The following is a 27,643-nucleotide window of genomic DNA, read 5'->3' on the forward strand; positions in this document are numbered from 1 at the left end:
AGCAGGGTCAGGGTGCCACGGGCAAAGCCAGGGTGCCATGGGCACGGTCGGGGTGTCAGGGACACAATCGGGGTGCCATGGGCACAGTCGGGGTGTCAGGGGCACGGCTGGTGTGCAACAGGCACAGCCCCAGGGCCAAGAGCAGGGTCAGGGTGCCATGGGCACAACCAGGGTGCCACGGGCACGGTCGGGGTGTCACAGGCACAGTCGGGGTGCCACGGGCACAGTCGGGGTGCCACGGGTATGGTTGGGGTGCCACGGGCACAGTCGGGGTGCCACGGGTATGGTTGGGGTGCCGTGGGCACAGCCCCAGGGCCGAGAGCAGGGTCAGGGTGCCACGGGCAGGGTTGGGGTGCCAGGGACACGGTCGGGGTGCTCTGGGCATGGCTGGGGTGCTGTGGGCACGGTCAGGGTGCCAGGGGCACAACCGGGGTGCCGCGGGCACTGTTGGGGTGCCAGGGACACCACGGGGGTGCCGCGGGCATCGTCAGGGTGCTGCGGTCCCGGTCCCGGTCCCGGTCCCCCCGTCCCCCCGCTGCAGGCTCAGGACACCCGCGGGGGGGGTCCCAGCGGTGCCATCCCGGGGGTCCCACCCGTGGGGCTGAGCCCCCCGCCCCCCCTCCCCCCGCGGGGGGGGGCCCCGCCGCCAGCACCGGGGCCGGGGGTGCCGGTACCGGGGAGGGGGGGGGGGGGCGACGACACCGAGGGATCGGGGCGGGGGCGGGGGCCGGTACCGACGGCACCGGGGGGAGAAAGAGGGGAGAGAAGGGAGGGGGGGGGGGTCGCAGAGCCGGTGCCGACCCCCGGTACCGGGCGGAACAAAGCGCCTCCCCTCCTCCCCCCGCCCCCGCGGCTCCGCCACAACAATACCGGGGCGGGGCGGGGGCAACCGGGGGCCGCGGGGGGGGGGGGGGGGGAGGGGGGGGGGCGGGAGGGGGGGCACTCACCTCGGGCGCGGCGGGGGCGGGCGGCCCGGGGGGGGGGGGGGGCGGCGGCGGGGGGAGGAGGAGGAGGCGGCGGCGGCGGCGAAGGCTCGGGGCGGCGGCGGCGGGAGCGCGCCGCGCGCGGCTCCGCTCGGCCCCGCCCCCTGACGTCACAGCCGCGTTCACCGGGCCTGACGGGGGGGGGGGGGGGGGGGGGGGGCTCGGGTCGGTCCGAGCGGGGCGGGCACCGGGAAGAACAGCGGGACCCCCCCCCGCCTCCCTCCCCACACACCCCCCGGTAGCACGGCGCGGCCGGGGGGACATCCCCGGGGGGACCCCCCACCCCGACCCCCCCCAAACCCCCCAGCCCCACCCATGCACCCCCACCCCCCCATGGACCCCCCCATGGACCACCCCAACCCCCCAAGACCCTCCCATGGACCCCCCCCCAACCCCCAGGACCCCCCCCCGGGCCCCCCCGGCCCCATAATTCGCCCGCTGCCCCTGCACAGGATGGAGGCGGCACCGGGGTCAATGCATCGGGGGGTGGTTTTAGGGTGGGGGGCACCCCAGGGGACACCCCCCCCCATGGACCCCAACAACCCCCCCAGACCCCCCCAACCCCAGGACCCCCCCATCCCCATAATTTGCCCGCGCAGGATGGAGGCGGCACCGGGGGTCGATGCGTCGGGGGGCGGTTTATTGGGTGGGGGGCACCCTGGGGGGCTGCGCCCCCACCCCGAGCACCCCAGGGGGGTCTCGGCGCGCCCCCCCCCGCTAGTCCAGCAGCTCCTGCCACTTGACGTAGAGGAGGGCGGCCAGGCCCTTGAGCTGGGTGCGCACGAGGAGCCCCGAGCCCTCGCGCAGCCCCGTGCCGAAGTGCCGGTCCAGCTGCGCGCACAGACGCTCCAGGTGGCCCTGCGGGGACACGCCGGGGGGGGGGGGGGGTCAGGGACACCGGGGGGGATCCCCGGCACCCTCCCCGGCGCCCCCCCCCCCCCCCGGGGGGCTGGCACTCACCCGCTGCTCGCCCGGCGGCCGCTCGCTGCCCACCACGGCGTCGGCGAGGCGCAGGAGGCTGTGGCTCAGGTAGCAGGCCTGCGGGGACGGGGCGGGGGGGGGCGCAGGCAGGTGGTGGCACCTCCGCGGTGTCCCCAACCCTCCGCTCCCCCCCCCCCAGGTCACCCCGTTGGCCCCAGGCAGGGGGGGGGGGGCCCACCTCCTGCTCGGAGTCCTCGGGGTGCCCGTCGGGCAGCAGGCATTGCAGCGCGTCCGGCCGGGACAGCTCCAGGAGCCGGCTCAGCGCCGGGAGCTGCGGGGAAAGCGGGGGTCAGGGGACACTTGGGGACACCGCCGCCCCCAAGGAGGACACGGGGGGGGGGGCTTCGCCCACCTCCGCCCCGAGGGGCAGCGCGGTGCCCAGCGGCTCCCCCAGCAGCCGGGCCATGACACAAAGGCTCAGACGCCTGCGGAGCTCCCTGGGGAGAGGGCGAAGAGCGTGAGGACGGGGCGCGTGCCACCGTCCCTGCTGCCAGAGCCGCGATGTCCCCGCAGCGCCGGCGTCACCCCGGTGCCCTCGGCGAGGGGCGGCGGCGCCGGCAGCCGGTTCCTGCCCGCTTTGTGCCTGCGCAACCGGCTGGAATAAAGGAATTAGAGCGAGACGCGGCCCAGCCCGCACGGCGTGGCACGGAGCCCGCGGGGCCCTGCCAGCTCCCGCCGGGCTCCCCGTGTCCCCTCGGCGCGGGGGGGCAGGGGCCGGCTGGGGACGTACCTGCCCCTGCCGGTGACATCTGGCAGCAGCCCCACGAGGGCCAGCAGGTTGTGGTGGTGCTGAGAGAGCCGGCACAGGGACAGGCAGAGCGCGGGCAGCTGCGGGGAGTGGGCAGGGGGGTGCTGAGCGGCAGCGGGGCTCCCGGCGGGGCGCGGGGTGGCCGAGCACCCCCCGGTACCTGCCCCTGCCAGTCCGCGATGCCCTCGAGCAGGCAGAGCAGGAGGTGCCGCAGGTCAGGCAGCGGCTGGCTGCGCAGCGCCCGGTCGAGGCCGAGGAAGCAGAGCAGCGCGACCAGCTGCCGGCGGGCACGGTCCGGGTAGCGGCGCGGCTGGGCGGCCACGCACAGCTCCAGGAACTGAAGGGGAAGGCGGCGGGTCACCGGGGTGGCTCCGACGTCCCCAACGGGGCAGGGGCAGGCGGCGGCAGCCCCAGCGGGCGCCCCTCCGGGAGCTGGCGTCGCCCAATTAGCGGGAGGGCGGTAACGAGGGTGGGTGGCCGCGGGACGGGGCTGGCTCCCACCTTGCAGATGTCCCCGAGCTGCGTCACCAAGGCCAGCGTGCCGGTGGCATCGAGGCGAGCCTGTCCCGGGCAGCAGGATGGATCCGGGGTCCTGGAGGGAGCAGCAGGGGTTGGCGCAGGGGGCGGTGCCACCCAGGGGTGCGTGTTCTGATTTGGGGCTCACCTCCCCACAGCGGGGCACAGCTCGGGGGGCAGCAGGTGCCGGCAGCGCAGGGCGCCCAGGTCGGCGCCCAGGCGAGCGAAGGCCTGCCCGATGTCCTGCAGCGTGGGGCACCAGGGCTCGCCTGGGGACAAGGGGACGGTGACAGCGGGCGGGGAGCACGCCTGGGGGGGTTACGGCGGGCACCCCGGCCAGGCAGCCCCGCGCCCGCCCCGCGCTCACCACCGGCGCTCAGCCAGATCTCCCACAGCGCCTGGAAGGCGTTGGTCGTGTCCGGCCGCAGGCTCATCAGCTGCCAAAGCGAGGAGGGGGTCAAGGGGGGGCTCCCACGCGGGGCCGGGTCCCCCCGGCCGCGGAGGCTCACCTGGAAGAGCCAGCGCAGGACAGGCAGCGGGCAGGCGGTGCCGGAGCGGTACAGCAGGCTGAGGAGCCCGTCGCGGACAAACGCCCCCCGGCCGGCGGGCGAAGCACTGGGAGAGCCAAGACAAGGGGTGAGCAGCACCCTGCCCGCGTCCCCCTGTCCCCGTGCCCCCGGTCCCCGCATCCCCCCGTCCCCGTGTCCCCCCGGCAGCCTCTCACCACAGGAACTGCCCCTCCAGGACGCTGCAAGGCCGCAGCCCGCGGGCATCGAGGGCGGGCGGCGACAGCGGGCGGGCGCAGAAGACGGGCTCCCCGGGGTGCACGGCAGGGATGAGCCGCGGCTCCACGGTGAAAAGCGCCAGGAGGAACCTGCAGGCGGGAGGGCACGGCCACCACGGCGCTGCGGGGGGGCAGCGGGGATGCGCAGCGCCCCCCCCCCCAGGAGGGGTGCCCGCCGGCTCACAGCCATACCCGTGCTCCTCCGGGAGCTGCGCGGCGTCGCCCGGGGGCTCCTGCAGGCTGCCGTCGTCCACGGGCACCCGTGGCAGCGCGGGTGCGAGGCGCTGCTCCCTGGCACGGGGGCGGTGAGGGCAGGCGGGGTGAGGTCTCGCCGGGGATCCCGTCCCCGTGCCTGCGGGGGGGGCCTCACCTCTTCTCCCGCAGCAGCGCCTCCAGGCTGTTGGCGAGCGGCTCCGGGCACGGCGGCGGGGTCTGGACACAGAGGGGCAACACCTCGGCACCGGGGCTGGGCAGGACGTCCCCGGGCACCCGCCGAGGACTCAGCACCACGGGGCAAGGACTGACCTGCCCGCGGGGCTCTGCGGGGCTCGGGGGCGCGCTGCCCAACAGCAGCAGCTCCCGCAGCGGGATCAGGTCGTCCTCGCCGTCCCTGGGGACTCCCGTCCTGTCGTCGCGTCCCCTGCTGCATCCCCTGCTTCCTGCGGTGCTCTCCTGGCCGTGGTGCGCTGCCCACGGCTGCTGTCAGCCCCGGGGCTCGCCGCGGCCACCTCCAGCAGCACCGGGCTGTGCTGGGAACGGCCCGGTTCCTCCTGGCACGGTGCCGCGTCCCGCTGCTCGCCATGGGGCCGAGCAGGGCCAGGTGGCTGCCGTTCCCTGCTCAGCCCCCTCTGGGTGCTGGGAGGCTCCTTGGGGTGCCGCGGGGCTGCTGGGACAACGCAGGGGTCAGCATGGGGCCGCTTGGGGCACCGGGGACAGCACCGGGGGCACCAGCCACAGCAACGCCCCGTGCCCAGCCCGGGGATGACACTGGGAATGACACCGGGGTCACCAGCAGCCCCATGCCCACCCTGGGGATGACGCTGGGGTCAGCAGCCACCCTGGCACCCTGTGCCCGCCCCGGGGACAACACCGGGGATGACACCGGCCACCCCCTGCCCATCCCGGGGATGACACTGGGGTCGCTGGCCGCTCTGGTGCCCTGTGCCCACCCCAGGGACCGCAGCGGGGACGACAACAGGGAGAACACCAGGGTCACCGGCTGCCCCGTGCCCATCCCGGGGACAACACAGGGGACAACACTTGGGTCACCAGCCACCCTGGTGCCACGTGCCCATCCTGGGGGTGACACCGGGGGTGGCACCAGGCTCACCGGCCACCCCAGCGCCCCGCGCCCTCACCAGGGATGACGCTGGGGCTGGCACTGGGGCCAGCAGCCGCCCCGTGCCCACCTTGGGGACAACACCGGGGACAACACCAGTGCCACCGGCCACCCTGGCGCCCGTGCCCGTCGCCGTGCCCCCCTCACCTGCCCCCCCAGGCGCGCCCGGTGCCCGCCGCAGGCCGGGCGGTGACAGCGGCGGCGGCGGCGGCCATGGCGCCAGCAGCCCGGGGGGCGGCGGGGCCACGGGGCGCCCCACGCGCAGGCTTCTGAGCGCGCAGCTGCTGGTAGGAGCGCAGGCTGGCCTGGAAGCCGTAGCTGAAGAGGCCGGAGCGCGGCACGCGGGCGGAGGACAGCGGGATCTGGTACCAGCGCAGCGCCGCTGCCGCACCCCGCCGCCGGCGCCGGCCCCCCGGTGCCATGTTGAGGCCGGGCAGGGCCCCCCCCTCGGGGGTGGCTTCAAAATGGCGGCGGAGGGGGCGGGGCTGTGAGGAAAAGGCGGGGCTTGCGCCGCGGAGGGCCAATGGGAGGCGGCCGGCCCTCGCCGCGGCTCCTCCTCCCCGCGGAGGGGGGTTAACGGCCAACGGCGCCGCGCGGGGCGGCCAATGGGGGAGCGGGGGGGTGGGGGGTGGCGCGGATGAGCCAATCAGCGTCGGCTCTCAGGGGGAGGAGCGGGTAGTCCCGAGAGGCGGGCACGCCTCCTGGAGCTCGCAGCCAATCAGCGAGGCCTCGAGGGGGCTGTCCCCGCCCCTGAGCACCGCGGTGCGTGCTGGGAGGTGTAGTCCCAGAGCCTGCCGCGCCGCGCCGCGCAGCGGAAGCGCTTCCGGGTCGTTGGCACGCGGCGGGGCCGGGGACCGGGCCGCTTCCGCTCGCCCCGGAAGTTCCGTTCCGGGAACCGAGGCACGGCGGCAGCGGCGGCGCGGCCTCCTCCAGCCCGGCGGCAACATGGCGGACGTGACCGCCCGCAGCCTGCAGTATGAGTACAAGGCGGTGAGTGCCGGCACCGGCACCGGGCCGCGCTTCCCGGTCCCCGGGCCCAGGCCCTCGGGACCCCGGTTTCGGTCCCCGGGCCTCGGCCTCCGGTCCCCAGGCCCCAGGTTTCGGCCCCCGGGGGCTCCCTCCCCTCCCCTCCCCTCCACGCCCCGTCCGCACCGGGGGCTCCCCCTGCCCCTTCTCCATCCCCCCCCCCGTTACACCGGCGCCGTTAATGCGGAGCCGACCCCGCTGAGGGGCTCGGGGCCGCCACCGGGCCGGTTTGGGGGGGAGTGGGACGGGAATAAGGGTGCAAAGGGTCGGTAACCGGGCGGGAACAGCGACATAAAGGGTTGGTAAACGGGTAAATGGGTGGGAATAACGATGTGAGGGGTCGGTGACCGGGCGAACGGGCGGGGATAAGGGCGTAAAGGGTCGGTAAATGGGTAAAGGGCTGAGAATAAGGACGTAAGGGGTCGGTAAACAGGCGAACGGGCGGGGATAAGGGCGTAAAGGGTCGGTGACCGGACGAGAATAGCGACGTAAGGACCGGTGACCGGGCGCCGTTCCATCCCCGCAGAACTCCAACCTCGTCCTCCAAGCCGACCGCTCGCTCATCGACCGGACACGGCGGGATGAGCCGACGGGCGAGGTGCTGTCGCTGGTGGGCAAGCTGGAGGGCACCCGCATGGGGGACAAGGCGCAGCGCACCAAGCCCCAGATGCAGGAGGAGCGGCGCGCCAAGTGAGTGGGGGCAGCGGGAGGCTCGGGGACGAGGGCACGGAGCCCCGCGGAACCTCCCGGTCACGTCGGTGCGGTAAAGCTCCGGGCAGTTCGTCTCGCTTCCGTGTCTTTAAGCAACGCACCCTTTGTTGGTTTTAGTCCTGTAAACGTGGGAGAATTTGACGCCGATTTGAGGGTTTTGTAGTGAAAATGCTTTGGCGGCCTGAGCATAGGGCTGCGCGCTAACAGCTGCCGGCTTGGGGTGTGCAGGCAGCACGCTTCCTTCGTTTGAAGGCACTTGCTCCGTGTCAAGAAGCTAAAAGTGAACTGCAAAATTAAAACTTAATCTGTTCCTTTATTTTTCTTGGAATCATAGAATCACTAAGGCTGGGAAAGCCCTCCTCATCTGGCCCAACCACCCCCTACCACCACCGCCACCCACTGAACCGTGTCCCCGAGCACCAGGCCCAACCTTTCCTTGAACACCCCCAGGGACGGCGATTCCCCCACCTCCCTGGGCAACCCGTCCCAACGCCTGACTGCTCTTTCTGAGAAGAAATGTCTCCTCATTTCCGACCCGAACCTCCCCTGGCGCAACTCGAGGCCATTCCCTCTGGTCCTGTCACAGTTACCCGCGAGCAGAGGCCGACCCCCAGCTCCCCACAGCTTCCTTTCAGGCAGTTGCAGAGAGCAATGAGGTCTCCCCTGAGCCCCTCTTCTCCAGACCAAACACCCCCAGGTCCCTCAGCCGCTCCTCACAGGACTTGTGCTCCAGGCCCTTCACCACCTTCGTAGCCCTGCTCTGGACACGCCGCAGGGCCTCGATGGCCTTCTTGTAGTGAGGGGCCCAATAACAGCCCGATGAGAGCATCACTCACTCCTCCCAGTCCCACGAGGCGTAAGGGCAGGGGGACGGAGCTGGTCAGAGCGGTGCCTTGAGCCCCCTGATCCCAGTCCTCGCCGGTGGGTGATACTGGGCACTGAAATGGCGTCACTACTTCTGGGATTTCTCGTAAGCCCGTAGGGATGGATGCGTCCATCCGTCGCCGCGTGCGGTGATGGTGGGGAAGGTGCTCGGGCTGCCTGCTGGTGACAAACAGAACGTCCACGCTTCATCCTGTAGTGGTGCTGGCTGGAGAAGTCCCCGCTTGGGGCCTGACCCAGGCGCTCCCTCCTTGCAGGAGAAGGAAGCGTGACGAGGACAGGCACGACATCAACAAGATGAAGGGCTACACCCTGCTGTCCGAGGGCATTGACGAGATGGTGGGAATCATCTACAAGCCCAAGACCAAGGAGAGCGTGAGACCTACGAGGTGCTGCTGAGCTTCATCCAGGCCGCCCTCGGAGACCAGGTGAGGACGTGGGACAGGTCCGGGACGGGTGGGACCGCTCCGTGCAGAAAGGGGGACCAGCACCGTACCCCTCCCCACATCAAACGTCCCCGCGTTACGTGGTCGTGTTACTCGTTCCGCAGCCACGCGACATCCTCTGTGGGGCTGCCGACGAGGTGCTGGCAGTGCTGAAGAACGAGAAGCTGCGCGATAAGGAGAGGCGGAAGGAGATCGACCTGCTGCTGGGACAGACCGACGACACCCGCTACCACGTGCTGGTCAACCTGGGCAAGAAGATCACCGATTACGGCGGCGACAAGGAAATTCAGAACATGGGTACGGGCACACGCCGCCCTGCGGCCCCGGGGACGGGGCTGGCGGAACGTCCCCTGCAGCAGCCAGTGCTAGACCCAGCGTCGTTCCAGGGGCCGTGTTTCCACACAGCCTGGAAAACGCTTGGATAGCTTTCAAGCCCCAAATGCCGTTCTTTTCATCTTTTGGGCGTGCAGAGGTGGGGTGTGGGGAGCTGCGAACCTTGCATATGGCCCCCAGATTTTCTGCTTAATTAACTCCGCTCTTCCCTGCAGATGACAACATTGACGAGACGTACGGCGTGAACGTGCAGTTCGAGTCTGACGAGGAGGTGAGCGATGAGGCACCGCAGCCTGGCAGCCGAGCTCCTGCGCTGTCCCCTCGCGTTGAGCTGCGGGGACCGCGCTTGTTCTGTGTCACTCGGTCGTGTTGGGAAGTGGGCATGAGCTCGGGCTGGGCTCTCTCTGCCAGGAAGGAGAGGAGGGATTATTTTAGATGCCGCTTCCTGGCTTTGGGAGGATTTGTTGATTATCTTGCTAATCCAGGGCTTATCATGAGTCAGTACGATGGAAAACAGATGGTGGTATTTAGATCTCTTGGGGAAACTTGACAGCTCAGGAGGAAGGGATGAATTCAAATGCGCTGTTTGGAAGTATTTCACAGAAATGCTCGCTGGGATTGTTTCTGGAAGAAGCTGAGAGAATAAGAGAGACAAATGTGAGCCTCCTGGAGTCACCAGTAAAACCTCTGTAGGATTCTAAGAGTAAAAATAATTGTACCACGCGCTCCATTACCTGAGCAGCAGCATTATGTTGACGTTAAAAGCACAAGCTCAGTTTCCGCTCAGGAAGGAGTTGCCAGATCGTTCATCTGTGTCAAGGAGAAGCTTCTCTTTGACGTTTGTGAGCGCCGCTTATGGGAACTCCTCTTCCAACAGGAAGGGGACGAGGACATTTATGGCGAAGTGCGTGACGAGGCGTCTGATGACGACATGGAGGGAGACGAAGCTGTCGTCCGCTGCACCCTCTCAGCCAACGTGAGTCACCGAGGAGGACGTGGAACGTGATTTGGGGTCGTCTGGAGGGGAGCCAGGGATCCTTTTGGGATGAGGATGGAGTTCAGCTCGTTGGCGGGTGGAAGGCGGCCTTGAAGGCTGTTGTCTGGTGCAGGCCAGAAGTAACATGGCAGGGTGTGGGGTCTGTCAGCCAAACGGCTGCAGCTGGTCCCAGGTTCCTCTGGGTGGGTAGAGAGAGCCCCAAAACGCTCGTTCCGCAGCACAGAGGTCAGGTGCCCGCTTTGTTATTGGAGAAAAATGACGTTTTTATTGTGCTTTTTCTTTTTTTTTCCCCAAGCTGGTGGCATCGGGCGAACTGATGAGCTCCAAGAAGAAGGATCTGCATCCCCGAGACATCGATGCCTTTTGGCTTCAGCGGCAGCTGAGCCGCTTCTACGATGACGCCATCGTTTCGCAGAAGAAGGCAGACGAAGTGCTGGAGATCTTGAAGGTACGCGGCCAGCCGCGTGCGGGATCCCGCCAGGACCCCTGGGAGGCAGGAAGCTGCCCTGACACCGCGTGCTCTGTTTCTTCAAACTAAACAATTAAATGCAGTTGTTGGCGTGAGCCAACAAGATAGGCGCTGGAGCAGAGGTTAGAGGTCGTAATACACAGAGAAATGTTCTTCCAAGGGGATTGGTTTTTCTGTCAGTGGTTGCTGGGAGATCATCGTAAGCCAGGCCTGTTGCCCTGCTAATTTTGGTGCTGATGCTCGTGTGCTGGGCGTCGTGACTCACTGGGAGGGGGGTAGTCAGAGAGGATGTTTTTATCTGCAGCCTGAGTCAGGTAAAAGTCTTGCCTGTAGCTGTTGTTTGCTTCCACTTGAGTTCGGTTCTCGTTTTACTTTGTGCAAAGAGGGATTCTCGTTGTGCCCGGTGCAGAGGTAACTGCTTGTTCCTCGTGTCTTCTGCCAGACCGCAAGCGATGACCGGGAATGTGAGAACCAGCTCGTTCTGCTCCTGGGCTTTAACACCTTCGACTTCATTAAAGTGCTGCGGCAGCATCGGATGATGAGTGAGTGGCGTTCCCTGTCACCTTGCCACCTTGGTTTTCTGTTTGGACACCTGGTTCTAGTGCCACCCAGGGCTTTTTAACTGCCATCCGTGTTGCTTTGTGCAGTTTGGGTTCTTGTCGTTTGCTCCCTCCTTTTGGTTCTAGCCTTATGACCGCCTGCCATCTCAATTTCCTCTCTTCAGTCCTGTACTGCACTTTGCTGGCCAGTGCCCAAAGCGAAGCTGAAAAAGAAAGGATAATGGGGAAGATGGAAGCGGATCCTGAGCTGTCCAAGTTCTTGTATCAGCTGCACGAGACAGAGAAGGAAGATCTCATCCGGGTAAGGCTGGGCGAGCAGAGGAACCGTAGGACCCTTGCTGCTGTCTGAGCCGTGTCACTCAGCTGCGTGTTTTGTTTGCTGTTTGCATGAGAGGAGCCTGCTGACTCAGCTGGGATCTCGCAAGCATGGGAAATGTTGCTTAGGTGACCACCGAGACTCAGCTGAGAGGGCAGCGTGTTTATCATCTACTATTTTAAGTGGCTCAGATGGCTGCTTTTCCAGGAAAAATGTTGATGTATGCAAGTTTCAGGGCTTTGTGCTCGTGTTAACTTTCTTGTAACGTTACTGCTTCACCTCTGAGCCGCCTCAGTGCGAGGCTCACTGCCATGAAACGCTCTGCTCACCTCCGTTCAAATCCTAATCGCCAGTGTTTGAACACAGTGGGCCAAGAAACAAATCATAGCAGTGTTCCACAGGCTTACTGCCGTGCTGGATTTGCTCTGCTTGGCCTTTGGAGAATAGCAGTTCCGTGACTGAGTGTGGGTTTGTTTCTTTTTTTTGGAGTAACATCACATTCCTGCTTTGTTGTTAAATGAAAAAAAAAAGCACAAGCCAATCAAAAAACCAAACCAAACTAAAACAAAAAACCAGTTATGTCGGTATGGTGGGCCGGTTTTGTGTCTCTGAGGAGTGCTGTTGGCATGTTGTGGGCATGTCCCCGAGTCTGCGGAGGAGGCTGGGCAGCTCTCGCGCGGGCGCTGCGTTGCGGAGCGCTGAGTTCTGGTCTCCTTGCAGGAGGAGCGCTCCCGGCGGGAGCGTGTTCGTCAGTCCCGGATGGACACTGACTTGGAGACCATGGACCTCGACCAAGGAGGAGAGGTGAGACTCTTCAAAGCCGTCTGTTCCCAGACCTTTGTAGATACAAAAAGTCTTTTTGAAGTGTCGTGGGCAGGAAGATGCCGCGGATAAGCCCCTCGTGCGCTGAAGAGGCGCTTGCCGGTTGGATGCAGTCGCTTTACCTCCAGTCCCGGAACGAAAGCAGCAGGAAAGGGTTCTCCAGTCCTCGCCTCTTCCTCGTCTCACTCTCCCTTTGCTGTTCTCAGGCGCTGGCTCCCCGGCAGGTGCTGGACTTGGAGGACCTGGTGTTCGCTCAGGGCAGTCACTTCATGGCCAACAAGCGGTGCCAGCTGCCCGACGGCTCCTTCCGCAGGCAGCGCAAGGGCTACGAGGAGGTGCACGTGCCGGCCCTGAAGCCGAAGCCTTTTGGCTCTGAAGAGGTCGGTGACCTGCTTTGTTGCCACTTACTTGGTGCTGAGTTTGCTGAGTTGCTCTCAGTATCACTGATACTTTCTGGAACTCAGCTGGCTTTGGTATGGCTGTGACGCCCTTTCGTTTCTTGAAGGATCCCTGTTTTAAGCTAAGGGATTTCATGTGGCTGCAGAGGGTTCCTGATTTCTGTTCCCTCACTTACGGGTGTGTATCCTATGCTGGTGTCTGTGTCTCAGGGCTCCCCTGCCCCACTCAGCTGCTGTGCTGAGCCTCTCGGCTCTGCTGTTGCTCGCGTTTCACCGTTGTGCAGTGTGAGGCAGCTGGGCCAGAGATCTGGCTTGATGCATTGCACGCCGTGTGAGAAATTAACTCTTTTGATCAGTGCTGGCAGCGGAAGTGTGGGCTGATCCGTTCCATCATGAGAACACGGTGGAGGATTTGCTTTTTTGATTGGTGTCAGCCAGCTGTGGCTTGCACTGTTGGGAGTGCAAGGGCAGGCTCATGTGCCTGCTTTGATCTCTCCCTAACCTGCTCCGTGATCGCGGGCACGGGGCTGGATGTACGCCTCTTTCTGCCATCTGGAGACAATATGACCCTGCTATCCCCAGCCTGTCTCTGAGATCTCACATGTGCCTGCAGCCTGTGAGGAACTGAAACAAAGGCATCGAGTTTGATTATTTTTTTTCCCTTTTCAGCAATTGGTTTCCGTGGAAAAGTTGCCCAAATATGCCCAGGCTGGATTTGAGGGATTTAAAACTCTGAACCGTATTCAGAGCAAACTCTACCGTGCAGCGCTGGAGTCGGATGAGAACCTGCTGCTCTGTGCTCCCACGGTAAGGATCCCGACGCTCGGGTTCCCTGTGATGGGGAGTGGGAAGAGAAATACTTCGTTAGCCTCTGGCAGAACGATCTTTTTAGGCAGAAAAGAGTGGCTGCTCTGGGAAATACCTTCATCCTGGAGAGGATGTGAATCTGATGGGACTGGTTCTGCCTGCCATCTAGGGCGCTGGGAAGACGAACGTGGCACTCATGTGCATGCTGCGAGAAATAGGGAAGCACATTAACATGGACGGGACCATCAACGTGGATGACTTCAAGATCATCTACATCGCACCCATGAGGTCCTTGGTGCAGGGAGATGGTGGGCAGCTTTGGGAAGGTGAGGAGAGGTTTGGGCCCCGCCCTGCTGGAAACTGGAAGGGTTGGGGAAGAGGAGCTTGGTTGCGGTGACTTGTTACGCTTGCGGAAGGATAGAAGGTCTCTGGCAGAAGCTTTCTGGGAGAGAATATGAGTGGATTGTTTCCCATTAATCTCTCTTTGTGTAGTCTGCCTTCAGTAGGCTCTCAGGGTGTGTTGGTACAGGGCAACTACTAGATAGCAGCCTGGGCATATAAAACCCCTATAAAAATAGAATCCTATAGAATCCTATAAAGCTGTCAGCGAGTGTCTCGGGGCCGTGCTGCTCTAACGCCGCCCTGGGGGCACGCATCTTGATCCAGCCTAACAGCCCGCGGGTTCCTCCTAGCGCCTGGCGACGTACGGCATCAACGTGGCGGAGCTGACGGGGGACCACCAGCGTTGTGCAAGAGGAGATCGCGCCACCCCGATCATCGTCTGCACCCAGAAAGTTCGGGGACATCATCAACGCGCAAGGGAGGGGAGCGCACCTACACCCAGCTGGTGCGGCTCGTCATCCTGGTGAGCACCGCAAAGCCCCGAGCACGCGGCTTTTCAGCGCGTTGGCAGCTGAAAATGTCTCTGGTGCTTGGCTGTGGACTTGGGTTTTGGGCTGTGGGGATGAGCCTGCTTGAGTCCATGCAGACAGGTCTGCTAGGAAAGAAAAACCAGAGGTAAATAGAGCCAGTTTGGAGCAGGGGTGGAACTCTTGTCGTTTCCCCTCTTTAGGATGAGATCCACCTGCTGCACGATGACCGAGGGCCCGTCCTGGAGTCGCTGGTAGCCAGAGCCATCCGCAACATCGAGATGACGCAGGAGGACGTGAGGCTTGTCGGCTTGAGCGCCACCCTCCCCAACTACGAGGACGTGGCTACGTTCCTCCGCGTGGACCCCGCCAAGGGCCTGTTCTATTTTGATAACAGGTACTGTGGAAGGCTGGGAGAGGTTTTACTCTGACTGCGGGTAGCTGTTGAGAGGTGGAAAGGCCGGGCCTTCCTGTGTAGGCAGCTGTACTCGTGTATCTGCCAGATGATGCCCAGGGTCTCACTGGGCCTTTAGCCTGGCTTAGCCCAGTGTGTTTGGTTGCTCTTAGATGTGCCAGAAATCGCACGTTCAGGACTAGAGCAGTTTCAATACAAGCCTCAGAATGTGCATCAGGGTTTCTGCAGTGTGCTTGCCAGAATATGCGTTAGAGGAGGCAGATAAACTCTGCTGTACCCGTGTGCTGCAGAAGCTGTTTGGAGGAAGCCTGGAGTAATATGTGGGAGATTCTGAAACACCATATTTTTGCTCCTGAATGTGTGCATAGCAAGTGGATTCCATGAAATAAGAACAAGTGTTGCCTGTCCTTACTGCGGCATTTAACACGGGCAGAACCAGAGCCATCAATCTTAGAGTAAGCTGAGGCACGAGGAAGTGTCTTGACCTCAGTAACACGAAATACAGGATCTGTGTAGAGGAAGTGGTGTGGACGAAGAATTGCCTCTTGACAGGACCTTCGTGTCAGCGTTTCTCCCTTCTGCTCGTTTATGGTCTTGGGTTTTCTTCTGGACAGTTTCCGACCGGTGCCCCTGGAGCAGACCTACGTGGGTATCACGGAGAAGAAAGCCATCAAGCCGCTTCCAGATAATGAATGAGATTGTTTACGAAAAGATTATGGAGCATGCTGGAAAGAACCAGGTTTGATACTTTATTTTGTTGTTCCTGACGCGCTTAACCATGGTGCTGAGGCTTCTTCAGGTTGCTGTAGCTGCAGCAGTGCTGCTGAGGAGAAGAGGGTAGGTTTGAGTGGTTGATGCAGCTGAGAGGGGAAGGAACACAAACTTCTCTTCTCCATGCCAGCTGTCTGATTAATGTATGACCTGTCCACTTCTATTGAGGGGCTTTTTGCGGTGCTGCCCTCTTAGATCAGGAGCTCTGTTGGCTGTGTGCTAGCTGCAGTAGCGTGGCTCACCGGGCAGCTGGACTAATTCTAAATCTGTTAAACTTCCCATCGTGAGCACAAAGAGCAGCTTGGGTCAAGAATCTTTGCCAGCTGCAGCAGGTGGATTTGTCTCTCAGCAGCGGTGCCGTGGCTTGGTTGACAGGTGCTGGTGTTGTTCACTCCAGGAAGGAGACTGGAAAGACTGCCCGGGCCATCAGGGACATGTGTTGGAGAAAGATACCTGGGCCTCTTCCTGCGGGAGGGCTCGGCCTCCACCGAGGTCCTGAGGACAGAAGCTGAGCAGTGCAAGTAATTGCGTGGTCAGGGCTGCTCTGACACAGCGAGAGCAGAAGAGCAGGTACAAAGGTGCTCCAGTTGCACAGATTGTGCAGCCCTCTAGGCCACACGCTGCCTTCTGTCGCCGCTGCTGTTCTCCCCGGTGCTCCTTGGCTCAGAAACCCTCACGCTGGTTATGTTTTTTGCCACAGAACCTGGAGCTGAAGGACCTTCTGCCTTACGGCTTTGCCATCCACCACGCTGGGATGACGCGAGTGGACCGGACGTTGGTAGAGGATCTGTTTGCCTGACAAGCACATCCAGGTGAGCCCCGCTTCCCAGGAGGAGCTGCTGCTTCCTCCAGGCACGGTTGTTCGGGTAAGGTCCTTCACAAGAATTGCTCGAAGCGTTTTTTTCCAATAGCCCTTCGTGCAAATCAAGAGAATCAATGCCTGTTGAAGAGAGCCTTGACAGGACAGAATTAAAAGCACATAGACAGGAATGGAGAAGGCAAAATCTCCCCTAGACCCAGACGAGTGTCTTAAAGCTAGGGGTCTGTCCCAGAGCAGGCTGTCTCCTTACCAGTTTCGTCCTGTGAGATCAGGCACTGAGTTTTTATCTGATTCTTACAAGGATGTAACAGCTCAGTAGGAAACCAGCTGCTTCAAAAAGCAGGAGTTCAGCATGGGGCGAGACTTGTCACCTAAAGAACTTCACCAATTGGGTGAACTCTGAGGCAAGTGAATTTGGATGCTTCTGCTTCTTAGCTGGGAAAACTTGTTCAGCAAAATAGGAGGTTCTGAGTGGGAAATAGCGATGTGCTGGGGCGCTCCTGCACAGTGAACTTCTCAGTGTGTCTGCGTTGCAAAGTGGTAGGCAAACCAGTGGTAGGCAAAGGGTTTTCCCAGGGTCCATTCCCAGAGGCGTGCGGTCAGCTGGCAAATTTGGGTGAAGATCAAGTCTGCTGGGTATCTGACCTTCCTCTGCTGAACCTGTTGAGACAATCACAGCTCCCAGTCTTGTCCCTGTTGTGCCTGTCTGACGTTTAGGATCTTTTTTACACTAGGAAGGGCTCCTGCCTGCTGTTGCTGATCACTGTTGCTGCTCCTACAGGGTCTGGTGTCCACAGCAACGCTGGCCTGGGGGGTGAACCTCCCCGCTCACATCGGTCATCATCAAAGGGACGAGGTGTACAGCCCTTGAGAAGGGCGCTGGACTGAGCTGGGCGCTCTGGACATCCTGCAGGTGAAGTTCTGCTACCAGCGATGCTGCTGTGCCCCGGGGCTGGATTTTTTCCTTTCCTGCTGAGGTGCATTCGAGGTCTGCTTCTGTACTTTCTCTGTGCAGTGGCTCCTTGTTCTGTACTGCCAGACTCTCAGCTGTTCTGGGAGCTGCCCTGCTGTGAGGGCACAGGAGAAACAGATCGGGAGCGGAGAAGACAAATGATTCCTCTCCCATTATCTTGCCCAGACACATCTGAGATATTTATGTGTGACTCCTGCCAACTAGAAGTAACAGCAGGCTGAGCAATCTGGATGTAAAGCCCAGGTCACAGCAGCAAGGAGAAACTGCCCAAGCTAAAAGCTCTTATCTTTTGCTGACCTCACTTTCTCATTCCTCAGATGCTGGGGCGTGCTGGGAGGCCTCAGTACGATACCAAAGGTGAGGGGATCCTCATCACATCCCACGGCGAGCTGCAGTATTACCTGTCCCTGCTCAACCAGCAGCTCCCATTGAAAGTCAGATGGTGTCGAAGCTCCCAGACATGCTGAATGCAGAGACCTGTGCTCGGGAATGTCCAGAACGCGAAGGTGAGCACGAATCTTTGCCTTCTCTGGGTACATGCGCCCCTAGTTGCACCCAGAGAGCCGGTTGGAATTGTGGCAGGCAAAGGATGGTCTGTGCTGGGGAAAAGCAATGTCACTGTAGGGCAGTAAAGGATCTTGCGGCCTATTTCCTCAGTGCCCAGGGAGCAAATGTAATGGAGATTTTTAAGAGACCTGGAAGGGCAGCCATGAAAAATGCCAACCTGTAAGGCTGACTGGTCTGTCAGGGAAATGGGTAACTGCTTCTGTAATTCAGTGCAGACAGAGTTCTCCCCGTGGATAAGGACACTGGGGGAAGAAACTGTGTGTAGAGGGTGGGTTTTTCTTGTTCATAACTCCTTAAGATTCTTCTGATGGTGGAGAGGAGTCGTGTATTGCACTGTTGGGCTTCTGAGCTCTGGTTTGATCTTGACCCAGCAAGTTTCAGCTGGGTTTAGCCCGCTGCGTCCTACACCAGTGCTGGGGAGTACCGGGCCTGGTGCTGGCACGTCGTCCTTGCTGCTTGGGAAGGCGTTGGCGGCTCTGACGGTGCGTTGGTGTTCCCTCAGGACGCAGTGAATTGGCTGGGCTACACCTACCTGTACATCCGCATGCTGCGCTCCCCCACGCTCTATGGGATATCCCACGATGACCTGAAGGGAGATCCGCTGCTGGACCAGCGCCGCCTGGACCTGGTCCACACCGCAGCCCTCATGTTGGACAAGAACAACCTGGTGAAGTACGACAAGAAGACGGGGAACTTCCAGGTGAGACAGGACCAGGGAAAGGCGCTGTGGACAGGCAGAGCTGTTCAGGAGCGTCCTCTGGCTGAGAGAAAGGATGCAAGAGGCATCTCGCTGGTGAAATACAAACCCCAGGGAGGGCTGCCTCATTCAGACCTGCCGTCGTGCATGCCTGTGGTTCCAGGGAGCTGTTTGCTGGCACAGAGAGAGCCAGTGTGAAACCTGGTCTCATTGCTGTGTGTTTGCTGCTGTCTTCTAAGCAAATTCACACTCCCGTTGTGTTTTCATTGCCTCAGAGGGAATGAGATGAGAAGGGGAGGGTGTGAGATGTGCAGTTGTGTACCAGGAAAAGCAGCTTTCCTGGGGGATTTGTAGCCTGAGAGTTTATACTTGGCTTGTCTGGCAGTGTCCCCCCTGCTGTTCAGTATCTGCTGTTTGTGCCGTGAGCAGTCGGGTATCTGTCTGCTTCTTCACTGGCTTGTCCTTGCTGTAGGTGACGGAGCTGGGCCGCATTGCCAGCCACTACTACATCACCAACGAGACGATGCAAACTTACAACCAGCTCCTGAAGCCCACCCTGAGTGAAATCGAACTGTTCCGGGTCTTCTCGCTGTCCTCGGAGTTCAGGAACATCACTGTGAGGGAGGTATGGAGCCACAAACCCGTCCGATTGATACAGCCCCGAGGCTGTTGGTCGTCGTGCTGCAGGGGATGATGCAGAGCTTGTCCTGTGCGGGGCTGTTCTCATCTCTCCTCCGCTGGGTTTCTGCAGGAGGAGAAGCTGGAGCTCCAGAAGCTGCTGGAGCGAGTTCCAATCCCGGTGAAGGAGAGCATCGAGGAGCCCAGTGCCAAGGTGAGCCCTGCCTGCCCGGGAGGGGGCTTCTCTGCCTGTCTTTTGAGGGAGGGGTGATCCTTGTGAGAGCTGCTGTGCCAAATGCTGCCATGGTCTGCTGCTCATGGAGAGCTTTCTGTTCTCTTCCCACTGTGGGGTGTCCCGGAGCACACGTCAGAGATGCCCAAAGAGCTGCAGATGCTGCAGCGAAGGGCACTCAGCCCCGCTGACCCCTTCTGTGCTGCCGTGTGTCAGAACCTTCTGGGGCCAGGTGCTGGTGCGGGGGAGACCCAGCTGACACTGAGACCCTCTCTGTTCTGCTTCCCCAGATCAATGTGCTCCTCCAGGCCTTCATCTCGCAGCTGAAGCTGGAAGGCTTTGCTCTCATGGCAGACATGGTATACGTTACCCAGGTGAGTGGGGAAACGTGGCTGGGGCCTCTCCATCTCCTCCTAGGTGTTTGCAGCCCAGCCACGTCGTAGTCTTCCTGCTAAGAGGGGCAACAATTTGCACCCCAGGGACTTAGTTTGTGTTCGTAAATGGCTTTGAAAGTAACCAGAGCTGAGTGGTAAGGAGGTCTAACTCCTGGCAACGTGGGAATTAGATCTTCATTGGAGTCTTCAATTCGTAATCAAAATCCTGAGATAATTCAGCGCTGGAGGACTGCAGCGTAGCCTGGTTGTTCTTCCACAAGTGCCAGGTTGCCAGGGCTGGGAGTCGAGTAATTGCTCCTCCTGTGGGCGTTTGGGATGAAGGACCTGAGCTCAAACCATCGCGTGGCTGGGCAGGAAAATGGGTAGAGAGGAGGAAATGTTACCGGGATGATCCCAGCCACGCGCTGAGAGCTGCTCTCTGTTCCCGCAGTCTGCGGGGCGGCTGATGCGTGCCATCTTCGAGATAGTCCTGAACCGGGGCTGGGCGCAGCTCACCGACAAGACCCTCAACCTCTGCAAGATGATTGACAAACGCATGTAAGTGAGAACACCTCGGGGGTATTTCCTGATTGCAGGCCGGGTGCCTCTGGCACAGGATGAGGTTCTCCAGCATGGCTAGGATTTGTGATTGCCAGGCTGTAAAGCTGCCACCTACCACGTGTGTCTGGCTGCGGGCTGGTTCCTGGCAGCAGGGGGAACTGATGCTCTGAAGGCTGTGTCTGTTTCTTTGCTCGTCTCACCTTGTTTCTTTGCTCGTCTCACCCTGCGGTGTCCTCGCAGGTGGCAGTCCATGTGTCCTTTGCGCCAGTTCAAGAAACTGCCCGAAGAAGTGGTGAAGAAAATCGAGAAGAAGAACTTCCCGTTTGAGCGGCTCTACGACCTGAACCACAACGAAATCGGTACTGAGGCGTGGGGCAAATGCGGCAGGGAGAGGCGCCTGCCTCTTTGTGCCCCTCTGCCAGGTTTTGGCGCAGAGGTTGGGGTGTTTGGTCCCATCTGAAGAGGCAGAACCACGGGGTCTGGGTACAGCCTGAGGAAGGCTGAAGCTTTGCCCTTCCAGCTGTGCTTGGCTTGCAGATACTGTGAATGCAGCTCGGTCTGGGAGCTGCTGGTCAGCCCGCTGTCTGTCTGTCCTGACAGCAGTGCCTTTCTGTTCTAGGGGAACTGATCCGGATGCCCAAGATGGGCAAGACAATCCACAAATACGTCCATCTGTTCCCAAAGCTGGAGCTCTCTGTCCACCTGCAGCCCATTACCCGCTCCACCCTGAAGGTGGAGCTCACTATCGCCCCTGACTTCCAGTGGGATGAGAAGGTGAGCTGTGCGCAGGAGATGAGCCACCCTCATTAAGGGGGGACGGCTAAGTATCACCAGGCTAACTACTGTGCTGCGGGCGGGTATGAGGGCACTTGTGGGGCAGGATTGCTGCGGGAGAGCTGCTGAGCAGTTCCTGGAGGTCCAGAAGGGGGAACTGGACCCTGGCAGGAAGGTAACGGCTGCTCTTGCTTAGGTGCATGGCTCATCTGAAGCTTTCTGGATCCTGGTGGAGGACGTGGACAGCGAAGTGATCCTGCACCACGAGTACTTCCTGCTGAAAGCCAAGTACGCGCAGGACGAGCACCTCGTCACCTTCTTTGTGCCCGTGTTTGAGCCCCTGCCCCCGCAGTACTTCATCCGCGTGGTCTCCGACCGCTGGCTCTGTAAGTCTCACCCCGCCAGCCCCCTGCTTCTCCCTGGGGTCTGAGGGTGCTTCGGGACCTCTCCTGGGGCTGTGTGAGGGGAAAGATTTCTGCCCTCCAAGCGGCAGGAGGGCTGGGGATCCCCTTGGGAGGCGCAGCTCGGAGATGAAAGCACTGGAGTGCTCTCTAAGGTAAAAATACTGTGTGTGCCTGACAGCTTGCGAGACCCAGCTGCCCGTTTCCTTCCGCCACCTGATCCTGCCTGAAAAATACCCTCCTCCGACTGAGCTGCTGGATCTGCAGCCCCTGCCCGTGTCCGCTCTGCGAAACAGCGCCTTCGAGAGCCCTCTACCAGGACAAGTTCCCTTTCTTCAACCCTATCCAGACTCAGGGTGGGTACCAGCTCTACTCACCTCCTCCGAACTGCCTGTCAGTGGGGTCTGGCTTTTTTGGCATTCACAGTCCCGTACCCTTGCTTTTGTGAGGCGTAGTCACGTAACGTGAGGAACTCCTCTGGAAAAAAAAAGTATCCCTTCTGCCTCCCTTAGCCTTAGAGGCTTGATAGCTTGAAATTTTTCTCCACGGGCCGGGGTATCTTTAATACATTCCTCAAGTACATCAAGCAGCCTGTCTGGGGCTGCCTGGCAGCAGCAGGTTTGCTCCTGGGAGCTGTGCCCGTGCTGACACTGCTGCTCAGCCTTGCAGAGCCAGGTGGCTCCAAACTTTTCCCTCTGTGCTGCTTGTAGGGACGGGGTTGGGAGTGAAGCAAAGCTGCTGTGCCCGTGTTCATCTTCCTGGGCATAGCCCGAGTAGGGAAATAGGGAGTTCACACTTAGGAGGTACTGTGACGGAGTGCTCTGTTCAGCGGATCCTGGGCTAAAACTCTTACCCAGACTTTCCTCCAGCTCCTCCTTGCGCGGGCTGGGTCCGGGCTGTGTTATCCTTGCCTGTTCCTAGAGCTCTGGTGGAAAACCTACGAGATGACGTTAAGCTGCTCTCTTCTGTCTTGTCCGTCTGCCCCCAGTGTTTAACACCGTTTATAACAGCGACGACAACGTGTTTGTGGGCGCCCCCACGGGAAGCGGGAAGACCATTTGTGCTGAATTTGCCATCCTGAGGATGTTGCTCCAGAACTCGGAGGGGCGCTGCGTATACATCACCCCCATGGAGGCCCTGGCAGAGCAGGTGAGCCCCGCGTCCCGAGGACAACTGGAACCTTGCTCCAGCTTAGGTTTATTTCCTCTCGTCCCGTTCCACTTTCCCCATCCCTTCTGAGCTGCCACATCCCTCTGGATGGTTCCTGAGGCTTCTGGTTAGCTGTGGTCTGCTGATGTCTGAGGGAGCAAAGAAACACCGCCCCACTGCCGACGTGGGCAGCTGCACGTGTCTCTCCCCAAGGACTCAGTACAGCTTACTCTCATGTGAGACTAACAGCAGCATCCCCTGCGTTTTGGCAGGTCTTCATGGACTGGTATGAAAAGTTCCAGGAGCGCCTCAATAAGAAGGTGGTCTTGCTGACGGGGGAGACCAGCACCGACCTGAAGCTGCTGGGCAAAGGGAACATCATCATCAGCACTCCTGAGAAATGGGACATCCTGTCCCGGCGCTGGAAGCAGCGTAAGAACGTCCAGAACGTCAACCTCTTCATCGTGGACGAAGTGCACCTCATCGGGGGCGAGAACGGGGTACGGCTGGGTGGGGAGGAGGGTGTGAGTCATTGGAGTGGCGCTCGTCATCGTGCCGGTCTCAGAGATGTTGTAAAGTTGCAGGGGGTGGCTGGCTGCTCCCTCTTAACGTCTGGCCGGAGGTCAGCTTTTCCTGCTGGGATTTTTCCCCAAGCTGCGGGGTGGGCTGGGACAGGAGCCCCAGGTCCCTTGGGAAGCTCAGCAGCGGTGTCCTCCGGGGTCTCCATGGCTGTAGCTGGGCGAGGGGTCTTGGGCTGAAGTGCCTGGAGCTCACCCAGGACGGGGGCTTGGCGCTTCCCTCCTGCTCCTGCTGCAACCTGCCCCGTCCCACCCGCAGCCCGTGCTGGAGGTCATCTGCTCCCGGATGCGCTACATCTCCTCGCAGATCGAGCGGCCCATCCGCATCGTGGCCCTCAGCTCGTCCCTGTCTAACGCCAAGGACGTGGCGCACTGGCTGGGCTGCAGTGCCACCTCCACCTTCAACTTCCACCCCAATGTCCGCCCCGTGCCGCTGGAGCTGCACATCCAGGTAGGGCTTTGACGACCCCGTCACCTTTTTCCCTTTTCCCTTCCCTTCCGCCTGCTCTTCAGACAGCATCGCTGCCTGCTCCTCTCCCCTGCAGGGCTTCAACATCAGCCACACGCAGACTCGCCTGCTCTCCATGGCCAAGCCCGTCTACCACGCCATCATGAAGCACTCTCCCAAGAAGCCGGTCATCGTCTTTGTCCCGTCCCGCAAGCAGACGCGTCTCACGGCCATCAACATCCTCACCACGTGCGCCTCGGACGTCCAGAGACAAAGGTAGCGGTGCCGTGGCCACGTGGGATTCGGTGCAGGGCCTTTGTCCCTCCTCTGACTGAGGCAGGGGCAGGATTTTGGCAGTTTCACTGGGCTGGGGGAGGGTTTTCCCATCGGTTGGTGTCATCAGATGTCACTCGGGCACCTGCTGTGCCCGGAGGGGACGGGGACAGGCTCGCTGCGCCTGGCAGCGGTCTCTTTACTCCCCACCTCCGGCAGGTTCCTGCACTGCGCGGAGAAGGATCTGGTGCCGTACCTGGACAAGCTGAATGACAACACCCTGAAGGAGACCCTCGTGAACGGGGTGGGCTACCTGCACGAGGGGCTGACGGCCATGGAGCGGCGAGTGGTGGAGCAGCTTTTCAGCTCTGGTGAGGGGGTGGGAAGGGGACGCACCGGCTGTTCTTCCCCTAAACCCTTTTCCCCAAAGCTTGGCAGTGCCTGCAGTCTTTGGGCTGGAGATAACAGCCTGCCCAAATCTCTCTGCCTCGCTGGTCCCAAAAGGCTGTGATCTTAAACTCCACCTTCTCTTCTGGGCCTCCCTGTACGCTGAGGGCTGTGTGTGCAAGTGCAGAACCTCCACATCTTTCTCTGCAAGATGTCTGACCCAAAAAGGGGCTCTGACATGGGCTGACTGCTCTCCCCGTGCCGTGCAGGTGCAGTGCAGGTGATGGTTGCCTCCCGCAGCCTCTGCTGGGGTATGAACATCGCCGCGCACCTGGTGATCATCATGGACACGCAGTACTACAACGGCAAGATCCACGCGTGAGTGTGGAGGGCAGGCACGAGGGAATGGGGCCCTAAACCCTAAGGGCTTCGTCCCTGTCCTTGCAGGGTCTGAGGCCCTGGTGGCTTTCTGTGGAGCAGCCACGCTTCATGAAAGCGATCCTCTGTGTGTTCCAGGTATGTGGATTACCCCATCTACGACGTGCTGCAGATGGTGGGCCACGCTAACCGCCCGCTGCAGGACGACGAGGGCCGTTGTGTCATCATGTGCCAGGGGTCCAAGAAGGTGGGTGAGGAGCCAGGCACCGCTTCTGGCCTGCAAATGGCCATCTCCTGTCTGGGACGTTCTCCTGCCAGCTTTGGGCAGGCCGATGCAGCCCTCACTGAGCACCCTGCAGCCTGGGAGGTGCTCTGGGATACTGGAGGTGCTGGGTTTATTTATCCCTCCCCCCCACACACACCTCTGCCCTGCTTTAGGATTTCTTCAAGAAATTCCTCTACGAGCCCCTGCCCGTGGAGTCGCACTTGGACCACTGCATGCACGACCACTTCAACGCCGAGATTGTCACCAAGACCATAGAAAACAAGCAGGATGCGGTGGATTACCTCACCTGGACCTTCCTGTACCGCAGGATGACCCAGAACCCGAACTACTACAACCTGCAGGGTGAGCAGAGGGCTCTGCCCCGGGGATACGGGGTGGGGGAGTTGAGGGAGGACACCGGGGACCCTCTGCTTGAGGGCTCTGCTTCCACAAGAGCAGCTTTTCTCCATCCTGGGGAATTTCTGAGCCTTGCGGCGATGCCGCTGTACCCGCAGGCGTGTCCCACAGGCACCTCTCCGATCACCTCTCCGAGCTGGTGGAGCAGACCCTCAGCGACCTGGAGCAGTCCAAGTGCATCAGCATCGAGGACGAGATGGACGTGGCCCCGCTGAACCTGGGGATGATCGCAGCCTATTACTACATTAACTACACCACCATCGGTAAGGGCTCTGCCAGGGGTAGGCGGCGTACACGAGTGCTTGCTGGTGCTCCAGCTCTCTGTCCTCTCCCTGCATTCTCCCTGTTCTGTGGTAATCGTAGAGGAAGCTCCGCACACGTAGGTGGTTGCATAAAACTCCCTCCTTCAGCGTGAGGCTGGGTGTTGTCTGCCTGAAGGCATCTCTTGTATCGTGGCGGTGAACGCCGCCTGCTTTTTCCTGACCGCTTGGTTTTTCCGTCTTCCCCAGAGCTCTTCAGCATGTCCCTCAACGCCAAAACCAAGGTGCGAGGGCTGATTGAAATCATCTCGAATGCTGCCGAGTACGAGAACATCCCCATCAGGCACCACGAGGACAACCTGCTGCGGCAGGTGAGTGGCAGCGCCTCCGCGCCGAGCTGGGAGCGACTCAGATCTGGAGGGGACAGATGGCGTCCTGCGGGGTCGCAGCAAGGAGGGCCGCCTGCATTTTCTGCTCTGTAGGGTTAAAGATTTATCGTTTCCCTCCGTAGCTGGCCCAGAAGGTTCCCCACAAGCTGACCAACCCCAAATTCAACGACCCCCACGTCAAGACCAACCTCCTGCTGCAGGCGCACTTGTCGCGCATGCAGCTGAGCGCCGAGCTGCAGTCAGACACCGAGGAGATCCTCAGCAAGGTACAGCGAGGCAGGGGGGGTCCCGCCCGCGCTGCCTGTGGCTCGGCGCTGCCTTCTCACCCGTCCCCGTCCCTCGCCCCCAGGCGATCCGGCTGATCCAAGCGTGCGTGGACGTGCTGTCGAGCAACGGCTGGCTCAGCCCCGCGCTGGCCGCCATGGAGCTGGCGCAAATGGTGACCCAGGCCATGTGGTCCAAGGACTCCTACCTCAAGCAGCTGCCTCACTTCACCTCGGAGCACATCAAGCGCTGCACGGATAAGGTAAAAACCCCTGCCTAGCCCTGGGGAAAGCGCCGCGCTGGGAAGAGGGAACGGTGCGACGGGAGCGCGAGGATCGTGGGGTAACAGCGGGGCTGAAAGCTGCTTTGTCGCAGGGGGTCGAGAGCGTCTTCGACATCATGGAGATGGAGGATGAGGACCGCAACGCGCTGCTGCAGCTCTCCGACGCCCAGATCGCCGACGTCGCCCGCTTCTGCAACCGCTACCCCAACATCGAGCTCTCCTACGAGGTGGTGGAGAAGGAAAGCATCCGAAGGTGAGGCGGGGAGGGTGGCGCGGCCCCTCGGCGCTGCGTCAGCCCAGGGGGTGCCCTGACCGTGTCCCTCGCTTCTCTCCGTGCAGCGGGGGGCCCGTGGTGGTGCTGGTGCAGCTGGAGCGTGAGGAGGAGGTCACCGGCCCCGTCATCGCTCCCCTCTTCCCCCAGGTGCGTGCCAGACCTGCAGGCGGTAAGCCAGGCTGGGGATCGTCCCCCCGGCACCCCTTAACTCTTCTCTTCCCCGGCAGAAACGCGAGGAGGGCTGGTGGGTGGTGATCGGCGACTCCAAGTCCAACAGCCTCATCTCCATCAAGCGCCTGACGCTGCAGCAGAAAGCCAAGGTGAGCGGGGCTGGGCGCCGCACGGCTCCGGCCACCCCCGCGGCCGCCCTCTGCCCCCCACAGCCCCAACACGGGCTCTTCCTCGCTGCCTAGGTGAAGCTGGATTTCGTGGCCCCGGCCACGGGGACGCACAACTACACGCTGTACTTCATGAGCGACGCCTACATGGGCTGCGACCAGGAGTACAAGTTCAGCGTGGACGTGAAAGAAGCGGAGAGCGACAGCGACTCCGACTAGCGCGGGGCTGCGCCGGTCCCCGGTGAGGATCTGAGGACAGCGACCAAACCCGAGCCGTGGTAGTGCTCGTGTCCCCTCCGTAGGCGTGGTGCCGTGTGTTTTGTGGTTTTTTTTTTTTTTTTTTATGATGACTAAGCTTTGTACAGTGTTTTTTAGAGCGGAGCTGCATGCAGGAGCACAGTGCGGCTGCAGCAGCTGGAATAAATGTGGAGCCCTACCTCTTCCTCTGCGCTGCGGGGTTTGTGGGGGGGAAACGGGGTGAAAGCAGGAGCTGTTGGGGGGAAACAGGAGCTGTCGGGGCTGTTTTCCACCTCCTTTCTCCCTGAGAGGGTTCAACAGCGAGGCTGAGGGTTTCAACGTGTAACTCGAGTAGTTCTGCGCCCTTGGCTTTGCTGCACATCGCTGCCAGCTCCAAAAAGTTCATTAGCAGAGCTAATTAAGGCAGAGCGAGCTGTCAGGAGCGAGAACTGGCGGCGCTGGGGTTTGGCAGGAGGAACAGAGGCCGGCTCCAGCCCCAGGAGCTGCCCCGTA

At 61.5% G+C, this 27,643-nt stretch overlaps 2 protein-coding genes across 2 annotated transcripts; one reads left to right on the top strand and one right to left on the bottom strand.

Moving 5' to 3' along the window:
• Positions 1-1,700: 1,700 nt before the first annotated feature.
• FAM178B (family with sequence similarity 178 member B) lies at positions 1,701-5,773 on the bottom strand. Its single transcript, XM_050715724.1, is given in 16 exon segments — positions 1,701-1,841; positions 1,944-2,021; positions 2,143-2,235; positions 2,317-2,401; positions 2,695-2,792; positions 2,873-3,049; positions 3,214-3,304; positions 3,377-3,497; positions 3,596-3,665; positions 3,738-3,843; positions 3,953-4,102; positions 4,205-4,303; positions 4,383-4,444; positions 4,741-4,895; positions 5,499-5,617; positions 5,619-5,773. Coding segments are annotated over 16 exon segments (1,800 nt in total).
• A 440-nt stretch (positions 5,774-6,213) lies between these two features.
• SNRNP200 (small nuclear ribonucleoprotein U5 subunit 200) lies at positions 6,214-27,329 on the top strand. The gene is given in 54 exon segments (XM_035568752.2): positions 6,214-6,341; positions 6,904-7,067; positions 8,228-8,340; positions 8,343-8,398; positions 8,521-8,713; positions 8,965-9,020; positions 9,627-9,725; positions 10,042-10,194; positions 10,658-10,757; positions 10,940-11,076; positions 11,812-11,895; positions 12,120-12,293; positions 12,981-13,118; positions 13,288-13,419; positions 13,421-13,444; positions 13,811-13,912; positions 13,915-13,983; positions 14,191-14,384; positions 15,017-15,077; positions 15,079-15,151; positions 15,558-15,621; positions 15,623-15,693; positions 15,872-15,969; positions 15,971-15,985; positions 16,775-16,906; positions 17,284-17,386; positions 17,389-17,444; positions 17,446-17,472; positions 18,036-18,233; positions 18,703-18,855; positions 18,982-19,062; positions 19,371-19,454; positions 19,906-20,012; positions 20,256-20,374; positions 20,635-20,789; positions 20,986-21,175; positions 21,372-21,499; positions 21,501-21,546; positions 22,179-22,339; positions 22,612-22,839; positions 23,177-23,368; positions 23,463-23,641; positions 23,858-24,009; positions 24,295-24,403; positions 24,542-24,650; positions 24,842-25,031; positions 25,184-25,348; positions 25,595-25,716; positions 25,857-26,000; positions 26,084-26,260; positions 26,374-26,534; positions 26,621-26,702; positions 26,783-26,875; positions 26,969-27,329. Coding segments are annotated over 54 exon segments (6,402 nt in total). The 5' UTR covers positions 6,214-6,296; the 3' UTR covers positions 27,113-27,329.
• Positions 27,330-27,643: the final 314 nt, after the last annotated feature.

This window comes from Cygnus atratus, chromosome 27 (genome assembly GCF_013377495.2).
Source record: "Cygnus atratus isolate AKBS03 ecotype Queensland, Australia chromosome 27, CAtr_DNAZoo_HiC_assembly, whole genome shotgun sequence".
Lineage (NCBI taxonomy): Eukaryota > Metazoa > Chordata > Aves > Anseriformes > Anatidae > Cygnus > Cygnus atratus.